The 16,983-nt window shown below is 43.8% G+C and overlaps 1 protein-coding gene across 1 annotated transcript in view; it reads right to left on the reverse strand.

Annotated features, from left to right (window-relative positions):
• Positions 1 to 16,983, reverse strand: part of LOC127002430 (zwei Ig domain protein zig-8-like) — a 60,510-nt gene that overhangs the window by 19,882 nt on the left and 23,645 nt on the right. Inside the window, exon 4 of the mRNA XM_050868345.1 lies at positions 9,050 to 9,222. Coding sequence (XP_050724302.1) covers positions 9,050 to 9,222 — 173 coding nt within the window. The remainder of the gene's footprint in view (positions 1 to 9,049; positions 9,223 to 16,983) is intronic.

Genomic DNA, 16,983 nt, shown 5'->3' on the forward strand with positions numbered 1-16,983 from the left:
AGCCTATTCCATTCATCCACCACTTTGTTAATTAACCAATTTTTGCCTATGTCCCTGTTGAATCTGAATTTATCCAGTTTAAACCCATTACTTCGTGTCCTACCCGGTTCGCTTACCAACAAAACCTTATGAATATCCCCCTTATTAACCCTTTCAGGTCGCATATAGGTTTTTGGGTCATACCTTTGAGACGCATTTTTGGCCGAAAAATCGGGTCTTGCAAATATGGAAAAAATCATTATTCTCATGCATAATAGAGTGTTACGCATCTACTGTAAAAAAATTAAGGTCTCTACTCACCCTGGAAAGTGGTGCAATAACGAGGGGAAGTTGGTTTCCTGGTGGTACGTTGTGCGTTGTTGAGTATTGCCATCTTAGCGGGTGATTATTTTCCGCCGCAAGTTGTGCAGGTGTTCTCACTAAATTACACAGAATTTTTTGCCTGATTTGAACTGCAATTGCTCAGAGCTGCTCACGAATGTACTAGGGTAATTATTTATCACACTTTTGTATACATTATATTCACACAAATAATATAAAATATGTTTTCAGAGTGTTTTCTTGATGTACACACTATTATTATCAAATTCAACATAAAATACTGGCTTCCTTCGCAATAGAACACAACAAAATGTTTTTTTTTTTTTTTTTTTTGAGAACAAGATATAAAATGAATGTAGTTTTCACTAAATGTATCAAAACCAACATAAATACTTGCTTTCTTTTCAATAAAACAGAACAAAAAGAACTGCTCATCACTGCTGAATTTCAGTGTAGTACCTTTAGCACAGGTAAAAAGAATTAGTCTCTTGCCTGTCTACCAACTAATAGACAGAGAGGGAGTGGTAATCCCTCATGCATCCACCTACACACAACGGTACGTCACATTCTGCACACTTCCACTTTGTACGCACTCTTGCTTTGCGACGACGCTTTGTGTTAGTGCATACGAAGCACTGAAGGATACCTTTCTTTCCTGTGGCAGTCGGAGGTATCGCGATCAAGTAATGCCTGGACATATACTCCCTACACTCCAGACGATCTGGTCTGTGTCCAAGATCAGAAGCTGGGCGTCCATGATAGGCTGATGTAGATGTCCCATATTTTTCTAGCATTTGGTACACCAGTTCATGCACGAAATCTTTCAGGGGCATCCTTTCACCAGTTTTCATCAGGTAGAAGTTGTAGGCATTCAGCACTGAGATGTCAGTCAAGTGAAAGAAGAGTTTTTTATACCACTTCACAGATTTCCTTAGACATTCCACATTTCCTATTTGCATGTCAGCTTTATCTATCAGTCTCATGTTCAATGTGTAATCTTTCACAACATCAGGCTTGATGACAGGGTCTTTGGTCTTAGGGTCAATTTTTCCTGTATCTTGTAGCTCACCCTTATGGAATGTAGTCAGAAGGTGAACATCACGCTTGTCCTTCCACTTTATGGCTAACATGTCTTCTGTTTTTTGACGAGCACATGTACCTCGGGCAATGTCGAGAAATTTTGGCATGCCCTTCCTGTTTGGGCCCACTGTGCCACAAGAACCAGTCCCATTGTCATGAAGAAACTTGCAAAGGATGGGACTGGTGTACCACCTGTCAGTGTAAAGCAGGTGGTTCTTGTTCAGATAATTATCCAGGAGCGTCCTCACTACTGCACCTGACATTCCCAGGGGGTCGTTTGGGGATATATTGTCTGTGGTTGCTCCTGTGTAGACAAGAATTTTCATCACAACACCTGTCTCACAATCACACACCACAAATAATTTTATCCCAAAACGGTGAGCCTTACTTTATATGTACTGTCTAAATGAAAGCCTGCCTCTAAAAAGTACCAGGCTCTCATCAATCACAAGTTTCTGAAAGGGAGTAAAATATTTGGTGAAGTTCACATTCATCATTGTGAAGAGTTCTCGAATTTTGCAAAGTGAATCACTCTTGTCCTGTGAGGTGTTGTCAGCAAAATGAATGAATTGCAGTAAGAGCTGATACCTATCCGTGACATATATCTTGGAAAGACAGGAAGGAAGGTCATGCTGTCTTTCTTCCAATAGTCACGAATAGCATGCTTTTTCACAAGGGGCATCAGCAGCGTGAGAGCCAGAAATACATGCATTTCTTGGGAAGTTGTGTCTTTCCACCTCCTAGCTCTTGAGAAGGGTGACAAGTTTGTGAAACCACCACAATATACAAAATACTTATTAGTTTCACAAACAATCAGATCTATGACAGCATCGTCCACAAACAGCTTGAAAAAATCTAGGATAGTGGAGTCATCTGTGATGCCACTAGCGTCAGAAATTCCGCTTGATGCATTATCAAAATCATACACATTTGGAATAAAATCATCACCATCTGTCCATGTAAATGCAGGCTGTTGTCGCGTGCGGCGGAGGGCAGGCAGGAGGCGTCGTCTAGCACGCTGCGCATCACGTGTGGGAGGAGGAGGAGGAGGACGAGGAGGAGGCAGTGGTGGTGGGCTGGGAGGCTGATACGAAGCATCAGATGACTCGGTGTCTGCCTCAGAATATGAGTTTTCACTTTCAGTGCTGGACACATCAGGTGCTATCTCATCAATATTTTCCTCCTCATCTGAGTATTCATCTCCAGATGCTGTAATCATGGCAATAGCATCTGGTGTGCTAACAATTGTGGGCCTTTTACGCCGCACTGCGGGCGTAGCAGGCGGCTGGGGAGGGAGGGGGCCACGAGAGGTGGAGGGTCGAGAATCACACATCTTTCATGACAGACACGGACTGAGGGTCCCATACAATCCTCCTCCTTTGTTTCAGTGCGGTTACCTTGTAATGTTTTATGTAAACAATAGCGAGAGGAAGTCATGAGCTAGGATACACATGCCCATATATGGTAATATACGAAATACGCATTATACTACCAATAAATGAATTATATCTGGCATATCTGCTCTCTAACAACAAGATTTTATCATTACTTATGTTATTTCAGTAAATAAATGCCGCTAGCGACGTCTGGAAATAATAATAATTGTGAAAAAATGGGCATTTGATAACTTACGGTGTGATTGCCATTGTGACTATATTTTCCTAACCACACAACTAGTGACGCGTCCCATGAGCCGAGCGAGGATGGGAGAGTGTCAGCTGACCACAAGCAGCAGCCAGGAGGCGCGCAATTTAATTCTGTGGCTCGTCAAATATGGGACCACGATCGTGGTCAGGAGGCATTTCCCTGAAAGCCACGATCGTGGTCCGGAGCACTGAAAGGGTTAAAGCCCTTCATCCATTGATAAACCTCGATCATGTCTCCACGCACCCTTCGCCTTTCTAGAGAATGCAAGTTAAATACGCTGATGCATGATGTATATTTCCTACGAAAATAGATATACGGATTTATTATTTAAGAATTTATTATTCGATACACAATGATCAGCTTTTAACCCGGTAGCTGCGGGGATCATGTTCCTTAAAGGCCCCTCTAAGCGAGAAAAATGAGAAAAATCATCACTCACGCAAGCCAGTTCATAATATATATCAACGCATTTGTGATCAGTTTATGCATCATCTATTTTGGGGGGTTTATATCACGGCAAAAATTTGGCCCGTTGCTGCTACACGGTAAAGCCACAAATTTGGCCCGTCGCTGCTAGGCTGCTACACGGTTAATTAGAGTTGTGTACGTTATCACTAAGTTCTAAACGATACAATTCTTGCTCAAAAAGGCTGATCTTGCGACATTTTTACCGACGCTTTAATATCTATTAGATACATCGTATTTAAAGGATAAACCCACACATAATAAAATGATTGATAGTCAAAGGATTGCCATTCCCAAAATCAAAACAACTATTCATGAAAGGACAACGTATTTGGCAAGTGATAATCACCCGTTAACATCAACATAATTATACCTACCAGCAGACGCGGAAATTCAAACATTACAGGATGAATGTCTGTCCCAATGATCTCCAGCTCTTCTTCTGACTTACTCTTATTTGTTTTGTTTTGTTTTTTACAGTATGGGAGAAGCTCAGTGGATCAAAGAAGAAAATAAATTATTGTTATGCTCACTACACTGAAGACATGTGGAGTGTCTAAAATTAGTGTCAAATTCGATCAGAAAAACTGTCTTGATTCAAACTCACTTAACCCATCCGCTGCGATTGGCACGGATTTGGCCTTCACTGGTAGCCTGGTAACATACACTCCCAGGTCTTTCTCTGCCTCTGTGGTGGATAGTGGAGTGTTTCCCATGTGGTATTGGTGTGCTGGATATCCCCTCCTAAGATGCATGACTTCACATTTTTCTTCACTGAATTGTAGCAGACACTTTTTGTTCCATTTCTGTTGCTTGGTGAGGTCTTCTGGTAGGAAATTCGCAGTCCAGGGGTTAAAAGAGTCCAAGTCATTGCAAGTGGATAATACTGACGACACCGCATTAGACTAGTGTCTCCTCTAGGGACTCTCAATGCACTGGGCAACCTCATTACTACTACTGGCAAGGGCAGAGTTGGCTATAAGTTATGTGTTAGTCCCCATGATTATGGTACCAGGAACATCAACAATTATTACCTCCTGAAGAAGGTTGAAGTGCAGGTTTTTGATACCAGCGACCAGAGTTGCACCGCTAGACTCATAGCAATGCCGGAGGGGTAGCAAAGGAGACGCATGATCGATCATATCCTTGTTAGTATTCATTGGAGGATCCTCCAGATGTGTAGGCTTTTCCGAAGTGATGAGTAATTTTGGAACTGGCCATCGTCTCGTTGTTGCAATACTCAAGCTTCATGTCTGGCCAAGAAGAATCTCGAAACGTAATATAACAATACTGTGTTCCATCTCGAAACACTCAAAGAGCTGGCATGTGCTCACAGGTATGTTGTGACAGTCTAATATCGGTTTAATATGCTCGATACCCGTGATGACCCTGTTGACCAGTGGGATACGGTACCCTCAATCGTGAAACCCTACAAACTGCGAAGGCGTGCATTGGAAACCGCTCGATATCTAGAAGTGGTTTTGCATCGAGGTAAATGCTGGTGAATATTGAGGAGTCGCGGTGCCAGGCTTGCTGAGACTCAGGACCACTGTACACAATGCGAATGACCTCCGACCTGCTTACCGAACCTTAAGAAAAACACTGCTCTAGCGTCCATCTCGCATGAGGGCTATCCGAACAGTTGCTGGCTGCCTCATGTCAGACATGGATTTTCAGAGGGATCGGTGGGGTGAGAAATTTATGTAGCTGTATATGACGAACCCTTCAAGTGGACATCTTTCAGCTGCTGGCATTCAGAGAGTCTTTGGCATGATTGAGGAGTGAAAAGGCACCAGGTGTATACAACACAAAGAGGGAGTTGTTCAAAGCTGGAGATGAGGCCATGATCCGCGGTTTCATGCGGTTTTGACTGGCATATAACAGTTTGGTAACATTCGTCCTGACTGGAAGACGGTGCTGGTTGTCCCTCTCTGGAAAGGGAAAAGGGGTCACTACGACTGCAACAATTATCACGCTTTTCAGTTTTTTTTTTTTTTTCTTTTAAGGTCCTGCCCATGACCCTGGTAGGCTTTCTTCAGGGATCACTTTGACGACCTCAGCCCGTTGGTGGTGCAGGCGAATTTTATCTATTGTAGCTGCCGTAGCCGATCAACCCTAACATCAGTGACTAGTTAACTCCTTGAATGCGGATATCCTACAGTCAGACCTCACCAAGCTACTGGAATGGAGCAAAAAGTAGCTGTTACAATTCAATGAAGAAAATGTAAAGTCCTGCACCATAGGAGGGGATATCCAGCACACCAATACCACATGGGAAACACTCCACTATCCACCACAGAGGCAGAGAAAGACCTGGGACTATATGTAACCAGGCTACCAGGGAAGGCGAAATCCGTACCAATCGCAGCGGACGGGTGAAGAGGATCACCGGGTTACAGCATGGGATAAGAGAGTGTCATACCACGGCAGCTACTATAAATAAAATTCGCCTGCGCCACGAACGGGCTGAGGTCGTCGAAGAAGCCTGAGGATAGCCTACCGATGCTATAGGCAATACCTTCTGTAAATGTGTGTAAATTTCGTTTTACAGGAATATTACATCACAGCCTCAAGATATATGAAGTTATTGTATCAAGATGGACGCCGAGTAATCCTGCTGACCTCACCTATCATCGGTAACCAATAGAATTTTTTTTTTTTACGTCGCGGTCTATTGCGCCGGTAGGCTTCTTCCCGGTGGGGCCTGATGGTCGGCCCAGCCCGTTCTGGCATAGGCGAGTGTTTATAGTGGCGCCATCTTGCATTGGCTTATGCTGCCCTCCCGGAGCTCATCTCTAATCCTAGAATCTAGAGTCCGGGTTGATAGGTGGTCTTCTGGACAGCATGTGGGTAGTTTTAAGCCACTCGGCGGCGGCTGAAAAATCCCAGCGTGGTGGCACCGGGCGGGGATTGAACTCGCGTCCTCCTGAACGCGGCACCGTCACTCTGTCGACTCAGTCACCGCCTCCTACTACATATAGCACTACTATATATAGCACTGTCACGTCGTTTAATATGTCCGAATTTCAATCTACTTCTTCCGTTTTGGTTAGATTACATAAGGTTAGGATAGGTTGTTTTCTTTGTTAGACTAATTTAAGATTCTAATCTCGGACATTTTTACTATCTAGGAATATCCCAAGATTTTACCGTCGTACATGTGAATATGGATCAACAAATCATTAGAGAAAATGTATTATCTCGTTGGAACGTGGGAAATAAATCCGAGAGATGCATATAATGTAAACAAAAATGTATGTACTATAATGATTTAGGGTCTGGCATAAGACTAATTTTTTTAAGCTTTAACCCGTCTGCTGCGATTGACACGGATTTCGCCTTCACTGGTAGCCTGGTAACATACGTATAGTCCTAGGTCTTTCTCTGCCTCTGTGGTGGATAGTGGAGTGTTTCCCATGTGGTATTGGTGTGCTGGATAACCCTTCACTGGTAGCCTGGTAACATACGTATAGTCCCAGGTCTTTCTCTGCCTCTGTGGTGGATATTGGCGTGTTTCCCATGTGGTATTGGTATGCTGGATATCCCCTCCCAAGGTGCATGACTTTATATTTTTCTTCATTGACTTGTAGCAGCCACATTTTGTTCCATTCGTGTAAGATGGTTTACTCTTCTTGTAGGAAATTCGCAGTCAAGGGGTTAAGGTCCTAAAGCTAATCAATAAAATCATGAAATTCGTCAATACAATCCCATCACATGCGCAGTGTTTTTCTTTAGGTTTTACGTTTATTATCAAAACCCTCGACAAAAAAAACAAAAAAACAATATAGATACTAGTCCCATTTGGCTGAAGATCAGTTTTGATATTGTGGATTTTTTTATTTCAACCCCTTGACTGCGGATTTACAACAGTCAGACATCACCAAGCTACAGGAATGGGACAAAAAGTGGCTGCTACAATAATTATTCAGTGAAGAAAAATGTAAAGTCCTGCGCCTTGGGAGAGGATATCCAGCACACCAATACCACATGGGAAACACTCCACTATCCACCACAGAGGCAGAGAAAGACCTGGGACTATATGTTACCAGGCTACCAGTGAAGGGATATCCAGCACACCAATACCACATGGGAAACACTCCACTATCCACCACAGAGGCAGAGAAAGACCTGGGGGTATATGTGTTTATGTTACCGGGCTACCACTGAACGCCAAATCCGTGCCAATCGCAGCAGATGGGTTAACATAGTTTCCGTCATAACAATTTGAAAATTATCATGATTTAAAAAAAAAAATGAAGGCTTAGAAAGATAAATTATTATACCCTAGGTTAAGTTAGGCGTATATGCTATAGCTGCGCGTGACCGCGGTGCTCATTTCCGTCCCATTGACCTTTGAGCCTGTGGTAGGAATAATCCATAACCACGAGACACAGGGCCAGTGTGCCATCCGGGTTACCACAGTTTACCTTCCCCAGTTTTTTTCAGGCACCCATATATCGACCAGCCCGAAATGGATGATGAAGACCTGGGTGAGCACGCCGACTGCCAGGGGCGGGATTAGAACCTGGGCTAGCGGATTCGTAAAGCCCCGTTCACACTGTGCCGACTCTGGGCCACGACTACCCACGACTCTAGGGTACACGAGGTCTTGGGTGTTGATGTGAAAGGGTCGGGCATGTCTTGAAAGAGGTCTTGAGACTGTCGCCGAATGCTGCGCCGACGTCGGGACGGGAGTTTGGAGTCGTGAGGGTTAGCGCATGCTGGCAACTAGTTGGCCGAATGTCCCAGACAGTCGGCAAGACACCAAGACCCCAATAAAACCTCCCCCCCTTCTTGGAGCGTGGGAACCAACTTGTCAAATGGAAAAGTCGCTGGGTTGTCGTGGCCCAGAGTCGGCACAGTGTGAACGGGGCTTAACTAGGCACGCAACAACGATTCCTTTCCGTTCATTCAACATATACCCTGACATTCGCTATATTCTTTTCCTCAGCTGCTGGTATAAATTATCTCAGTTTTTCCTCTTTTCTTTACAGTACAAAAATATAACTCCAATTATCTGTAACCCAAAAAGTCCCAGGGCCGTATTACTAAACACTTCGTTGCCTAAGTTCACATATTTGACAAGGCTTTCATAGGAGTTTGGAGCATTTCCAGAAGTAGTTTTATGACCCTGGTGGTAGTCTGGCCCTTCTTCTGTACCGTGAACCTAAAGAAACACTCATTAGAACCCCACTGACCCCCTCTTTGACCTTTGAAATAGTTGATGTGAGAAGCGAAAGTGTTTCATATTACCGACCCTAGAGTTATAAACACCTATTAACCCCTTGGATGCGGATTTCCTACAAGAAGACATCACCAAGCTACAGGAGTGGAACAAAAAGTGGCTGCTCCAATTTAGTGAAGGAAAATGTGAAGTCATGCATCTTGGGAGGGTAAATCATATCAATACCACATGGGAAACACTCCACTACCCACCACAGAGGGAGAGAAAGACCTGGGAGCATATTTTACCAGGCTACCAGTGAAGGCGAAATCCGTGCCAATCGCAGCGGACGGGACAATTAATGTGACATACCTGTTTGTTGGCCAAATTGCGAACATGGCAGTGGAGGTAAGTAGTGGAACCCAGTTGCCCAGTCTGATTCAACACCGTCATGTTTCCGAAGTTCGAGGCCATCATTCCTAGACCAAGAAATGACTGGACGCCTTTTTCAGGGTCCCACATTCGCTGAGGGGTTTCGGGTTTATCTGCGGAGAAGTAAAGCATACGTGAATTAAATAATAATGCAATTCCCCACACCCGGTAGCAGCGACGGGCCAAATTTATGGCTTTACCGTGTAACAGCGACGGGCCAAATTTGTGGCTTTACCGTGTAGCAGCGACGGGCCAAATTTGTGCCGCGATTTTAACCCCCCAAAATAGATGATGCAGAAACTGATCACAAATACTTTGATATATATTGTGAAATGTTTTGCGTGAGTGATGATGTTTTCTCATTTTTATCGCTTAGAGGGGCCTTTAAGAAACATGATCCTCGCTGCTACCGGGTTAAATATGCCTATCTCCCTCTCTCTCTCTCTCTCTCTCTCTCTCTCTCTCTCTCTCTCTCTCAGCCTGCAATGTACCAATAAGCTGATAAGTTTAATATGAGGTTTCGATTCTGATTTTCGTTGTGTGTCAACCTCTGGGTCTTGTTCAATAAATTCGTTTCGCGTCGTGTAAAGTCGTTTAGCGTGGTATTATCTGCAGTTATTTATATAAAGAATAGGTGTCTTTAACCCGCGGGCTGCAGAACATCCGAATTGGGTCCTTCCGTGAGCTCGACCTGCCATGTAGTGCAACGTTGCCAGATTGTCGTATTTTGCCTCTTATGTCTGCCGATTTCCGATCCCAAAGCTGCTTTCATCACCCAAATAACTGCCATTATATATGATTATCGTTTAAATGGTTAATTATTGGTGTTTCTTGGCAACAGTTATGGGCCGGAAACAGATAAATACGCGGCTCTGAGTACGATAATATGGCAACCGTGATGTGGTGTCCCTACTGGAGCCTCTGCCGGAGCCAAACCTGGGGCGAGGTGGGGTCCAGCGATGCTGAACCCGGTAGCAGCGACGGGCCAAATTTCTGCCATGATATAAACCTCCCAAAATAGATGATGCATAAACTGATCACAAATACGTTCATACATATTATGAAATGGTTTGTGTGAATGTTTCTGTCTCATTATTTTGCTTAGATGGGGCCTTTAACCTAACCTAACCTAACCTAAGAAACATGACCCCCGCAGCTACCGGGTTAATTGACATTTTTCTGTACCAAACCAGCAAAATATCAGAACTGTAATGGTCACTATCATGTTTACACTAAAAAATCTGAGTGCTGTACATTATTCATGTCGTTATATTGAACATTGTTGGCAATATAACAGCATTTCATCGACATATCCTACGACACTCCATCCCGTGGTTAATACGCATGCATCAGTGCGGCCTCGTGGATAAATATTTTCCTCATGCAAGAAAAGAGAAGTCAAACATGTCCGGCATAGTCGTGCTTTCACAATCTTATAGAAGTGGTGGAAGGAAGTGTTGAAAATTTTGCCACTGAACATTCCTCCGTCTGGCACGCGGCTGCCTCAACGCGATGCACTCCTCTGTCTCTCCAATCAGAGCGCGGGAGGTTGATTACACTGCTGCTAAACATATCGTACGCCGCCGGCAGCAAGTATTAAACGTATTTAATTTTTGTTTTAATTTAATCATAATACATACATCTTTAGTATCTTATAATATTACATTTACTATATGGAACCTTAAATGAACAGCACATAGAATGTGGCGATTGTTTATGTGGGAGAAAAATGTATTATATTTTCCTATTTTTTGCATTTCTCCGTTTCTTAGATAATAGAAGTAAGTCGTGTCTCTCTACCGTAGCTATGAGAAAAATATATGATTTCTAAATATTAGCGAAGACTAGTAAAAAAAAATATTTGGACGTACGCCGCGTGCATAATCTTTTTTTGTAGTTCCCCCAGGGCCACCAGATGGCAGGTCGAGCTCGGCGAAGGACCCAGCAGGGGGATTGTTGAACCGCTACTAAACGGAAGCGGCTGTCAGCAGGCGAATCCCATGCGAAAGTATTCAGGACTGCGCATGCGCGAGGAAGCCACGTGTCGTGATTGGTGGAGCGTTGTCCCTCCCCTCCCTTGCGCTGGCGCCTTCCTCAAGGAGCCCGTTATGTAGGTTACGTGAAGTTAGGTTGCGTTAGTTAGGGGGGCGAGGGGAGCTTCGTTAGGGGGGTTGACGGGGCGAGGCCCCCCGTTAGGTAGGCTACGTTAAGTTAGGTTGGGCTAGTTTAGTTATGTGGGTCGATCGGGCGAAGCCCCCCGTTATGTTGGTAGAGGCGGCGAATGCCCCCGTTAGGTAGATTACGTTAGGTAAAGATAGCTTAGTGAAGTTTTCAAGATTATTTGTTTATATTTGCCAACGGAAGGAGAGGAGCGAAGCAACGCTCCACCAATCGGGAGACGTGGTTTCCTCGCTCATGCCCAGCCCTAGATCCTTTAGCATGGGACTCGCCTGCTTGCAGGCGCAGCTCTGCTAAACACATCAAATCAGCTGAGGTGTTTTGGCAATTTTTGACAAAACTTATTATTAAGGAGACACCTGGCAACTTAACTCGACCTATGCCGATGGCAGGTAAGATACAACAGATCAGTCAGAGGCCTCCTCCTCCTCCTCCTCCTCCTGAAAAGAGCCCTAACTTTAAATATCAGATTCAAGGACATGAGCTCAGCGAAGTAAAACAAGAAAAAGATCTTGGTGTAATTACCAGTAACACTCAAAATGAGCGATGAATGTACACTCTCCACACAAAGTTTTCGAACGCTTTATGCATCATGCATTCTGAGATACACGGACGAAGAGTTTTGAGACAGCTCTCCCTGTGTAGAACGGGTGTTGGCCCTGTGTACACATGCTCTGTGTGAGGGAGGGAGTTGCCAATGGCTCAGTACTGATAAGCCTTGTCGCTTGATCTCGATGAATTCAATGTCTTACGTAAACGTAGTACAATCATTGGTTGCGGCGATAATTCCTCGTCACAAGGGTGTTTTTTCGTCTGTAGAGTTACGTCATTCTGGTGCTAATTTAGTACCACCGAGTGAGTAATATAGTTCTGTAACCCATTCCGCTTCAGAACTATCAGTCAGTTTAAATGCCGTGGGTGACGTCACAGTCCTATTCAAGTGAGGGAATGATACTTTCAGGTGGTAGTTTATAAGTATATTTGGCAGTAAATGCATATGAAATTAAAATGTCTACCAAAATTAAAAGTAAACCACATACTGCGAGAGCTTGGTTAAGTGTATGATATATGAGAGGGAGGTATTTATTCAATAACCTGTGTGTGCACCCCTGCGAACATTACACTGTAAAGTCTGCTTCGAGGCTTCGAGGCGTATCACTTGTGGTGCCCGTTTCTACCAAGGAGGCTTTTCTTGGCTCATGCTGCCCCCCGGAGATCGTTGTGTATTCCCTTGGACGGTTTCCTCTAGAGTCCGGGTTTATGGGTGGTCTTCGGCATGTGGGTAGTCTTACGCCACACGGCGGTGACTGAAAAATCCCAGGTGGTAGCGGCGGATTCGAAACAGCGTCGTGGTAAATGCGGGGCCCGCACTCTAACCACTCGGCCAGCGCCTACCCATATGTTAAGTTACCGTAGTATAATCAGTGATTGTGGCGATAACTCCTCGTCCCAAGGGCGTTTTTTTCGTCTGTATATTTACGTCATTCTGCTGTTAATTTAGTACCACCGAGCGAATAAGATAATTTTGTAACCCTTTCCGCTTGAGGACGATCAGTCAGTTTCCTATTCAAATGAGGGAATGATAATTCCAGGTGGTAGTTTGAGTATAATTGGCAGTAAAAGTTTGTAAAATTAAAATATCTGCCGAAATTATTACGTAAACCACATACTGCGATGGCTTGGTTAGGTTAACATGTATGAGGATGGGAGGTGTTTATATAATAATGAGTGTATGCACCGCTGCGCCGATTTTACTGTTAAGTCTGCTTCGAGGCTTCGAGGCGTGTCACTAGTGGAGCCTGTTTCCACATGCCTGCTGGCCCACAGTGATATTGTAGAGACGGACACATCAATCCGCCGCGCTGTTTGGCGATAACTGAGGCCTTCGGTGTGAAGGATAATAATGACTTTGCGCCGGTCTTGTGGGGTCTCCGCGGAGACTAACGTGAGTACCTATGACTTACTGCGACCATCAAATCAACACAGGATCGAAACGTATCATATACAGTAATGGATTCAGATGCGTCATCACAATCAGGGGTACCAACCATTCCGAGGCGACCAGCCACGATCGATTCATTTTCATATCCATCGTGCCCAGGTGTTCGAGAACTTTTTGTGGAGAGTGTACTGCGGCGAATAAAAAACCCAATATGATGTTAGGACTAATCTCAAGAAACTTTGATTATAAATCACCCGAACTTATGAAGAGATTATATTCAGCATTTGTAAGACCACATCTAGAATACGCCGTCCAGTTCTGGTCACCGAATTATATCAAAGATCAAATTTTGCTAGAAAAGATACAGAGACGTGCAACCCAAAAATTCAAGCGCACCGTAACTTGCCGTATGACGAGCGTTTAAAGCGTTTACATATGTTTTCCTTAAAAAAGCGAAGGGTAAGATGGGACTTAATCGAAGTGTTCAAAATCCTTAATATATTCGAAAACATTAACCCAGAAAATCTATTTCAGAGACCCCAACACAATAACACGCAGCAACGGTATGAAGTTAAAGGGAACCAGATGTAACACATTGGCGCGCAGAAGTTATTTCAATAATAGAGTCGTCGATCACTGGAATAGACTCCCACCGTCAGTAGTTAGCGCACAGAGTATCAATAGCTTCAAGTCTTCATTGGATAAGTACTTCAGGGTTATAAGATTTTACTGACCCTTTTCGAATGTTTCAGGCACACTGCAGCACGGCGCCAACCTGACGACTTAATAATTTCCCCCACAGCTTAGGTCACCAGTAGCGTAAGTTAAGGGTAGTAATTTCCTCTTATTTCTCTCTTTACTGTAAAATTTCCATGTCCCTTTCTTCCTTAAAGGCACATGGTGTTCTCTTCTATTTCCTGCCGGTACGTTGCCGGAGGGAGAGGTGGGTGGGGAGGAGCCTTCATCTATTCTATCCTGTCCTACCTCACGTAGATCACTAGTAGTAGCGGTAGTAAACAGACACCCTCGCCATAGACCGTCAGGTCTTCTGGTGTCTGTTCTTCCTATGTATTCCTATGTATTCCTCCTCCTTCTCCTCCCCCCTCTTTCTCATTCTAATCTTTTTCCTACTCCACCTCTCTCTCTCTCTCTCTCTCTCTCTCTCTCTCTCTCTCTCTCTCTCTCTTATTTTCAATGGACCTTATACACCTTTACGTTGTTACTTTGTGTGTGTGTGGGTGGGTGTGTACGTGTGTGTGTGTGTGTGTGTGTGTGTGTGTGTGTGTGAGAGAGAGAGAGAGAGAGAGAGAGAGAGAGAGAGAGAGAGAGAGAGAGAGAGAGAGAGAGAGAGAGAGAGAGAGAGAGAGAGACTTTTCAGACACACATACACACACAAAAAAAATATAATAAATAATAATAATAATGATAATAATAATAACAATAATAATAACAATAATAATAGACAAACAAGCACACTGGTACACCACTACAGACTCCCAGAACACCCTCCAGCTGGCCGGGCGGCAGGACAGCCAAGAGGATCTCATTTCCTTGCTAATCTCTTTCCTTTCCCTTTATGACAGCTAGCGCCGAGTCGTTCTACCTGTTATGTCTAGCTAGCGTTTTTAATTTATGACTAAAATGACCGATTGGATTCACGGTTTTATTGAAAAAATAATTGCCGTCTGCAAATACAAGAAACCAATCCGTTGAATTTTTTTTTTTTTTTTTTTTTACGTCTACGCCTATAGCGCCGGTAGGCTTGCTTGAGGGGCCTGGATAGTAGTCGGCCCCAGCCCGTCATGGCGCAGACAAGTGTTTATAGTGGCGCCATCTTCTCTTGGCTCATGCTGCCCCCCGGAACTCGTCCTTGATTCACTTGGACGGTTTCCTCTAGAGACCAGCATGTGGGTAGTTTTAAGCCACTCGGCGGTGACTAAAAAATCCGAGGTGGTAGCGTGGGGATTCGAACTCGCGTCGTCCATCACGCGGTGAATGTGGGCCCAGCACGCTACCACTCAGCCACCGCTTTGAAATGGCCAGACATTCACGAGGTTCCCGCAGCTGAGGGGTTACAGTCACGAGTTACGCTCCCTGTTTTCTTTGGGTTTCAAATCACTCCTCCCACCACCCTAATCTCGCCCCTTCCAGCTGTACTACCATAATTATTTCTACGCTTGATGGCCAACTCTACACTTTATGTTAATAAATTCATATTTCCACTGTTTAAATCCACTACACTGCTCTATTAGGTAACCTTGTGGACCATTTTATTTCAGTTTTCCATATCATATTATTCACGCCAGTGGAAAGACTCGTGAAGAAGGACTAGAACTCTGTGTCTCCTTTGTCTCCACTATTTCTTTTTTTTTGTCCCTGACTTGACCTTAGGCGACATGCCTGTCATAAGTTCATGTCCATTGACGTTAGTTCCTAATAACACGTCAGGTTTCTACAGACGGTACAGTAATTAAGACCTTCAGTTTATTTTGTACTGCATCACTTGCTGTCAGTGCAATGTATTGCCGTAACCGTAACTGGCAGCACACGTGATGTACCATCGTCACTGAGCCTGAGTCCTGCTCTGTCCGTCTGCTGTCACACGGCGCGTCCGATTTCGTGGATATATTGAGAACCCACGCACAAGAAATAGTTTTCAATATTAATATTATGCAGTCAGCAGTGACGAAAACTGCTTACTTTGAGTCAAAAATATTCATTACTGTTGGAAATAAGAGTTTGATAGATTCGTTATTGTTGCAAACACTTGTTTTGTTGATTTGTTTGGTATCTGATTATAAATATTAAATACACTTGGCTCTGCCCTCTATGGAGAGCATACATTTGTCTGCGACAGTATTAATAATTTGAAACTCAAAAGCAACTATAGCTATATAATTGACGGTGTTCGTCAGTGCTGCCTGCATAATGCTGGTACTGACAGCTAGTATCTGTGTTTAGGCTTTCATATATTATCCACGAAATCGAACACGCCGTGTGAGAGCAGGTTGCCAAAAACACGTTAATGCACACCCCTGACGAGGGCGCCGAGACTCTAGTGTGCTAGCGAAGCTTAGGCTCCTTAACTATCGCGTTGAGGCCACTATTATGACACTTCATCACCTGACACCACGCACAGAAAGAACCTCTCCTGTATCATATTTCCCTTAGATATACCCAATATGGCTCTATAGGAGCATTAATCGTGACCCAGTAACTCTTACATCGACTTCACTAAAGGTCGTTCATTTGTCTGTCGCATGTGGCAGATGAAGCAACACATGAAACTAAGTCTAGAGAACAAAATATTGCCCCGCTGATCCGCAGTGTTTACATTTTGCAGCACGAGACAATCACCGAACAGTATAATTTCATAGATATTTTCAAGGATGCTGGATGCCAAGGCTTTTAGCTCTAATAACCGACTGAAGACTATTTGCAATGAATTCGATGTTAGAATCCGCAACTCAAGGATTATTTATACGACTAAAGGGACGGTCTGCACTTAGCCTTTGTTAGATCAGCTAGGATTGACGAAACGGTGCGCGTTAACGACCCAAAAAGACTATTCTAGAATGGATCTCTTTTCCCTTTAATGAAAATGTGTGGTTACAGGTTTCAATTTTCGAATCCAAAGAAATAACATTGAACTTATAAGAATTTTTGCAACTGAATTTTTTTTGTAATTACTATAAATGAAAGATCCTGGAACACTGAATAAATACGTTTCATAATATAATATAGATGTTTTAGA

This window comes from Eriocheir sinensis, chromosome 23 (assembly GCF_024679095.1).
Source record: "Eriocheir sinensis breed Jianghai 21 chromosome 23, ASM2467909v1, whole genome shotgun sequence".
Classification (NCBI taxonomy): domain Eukaryota; kingdom Metazoa; phylum Arthropoda; class Malacostraca; order Decapoda; family Varunidae; genus Eriocheir; species Eriocheir sinensis.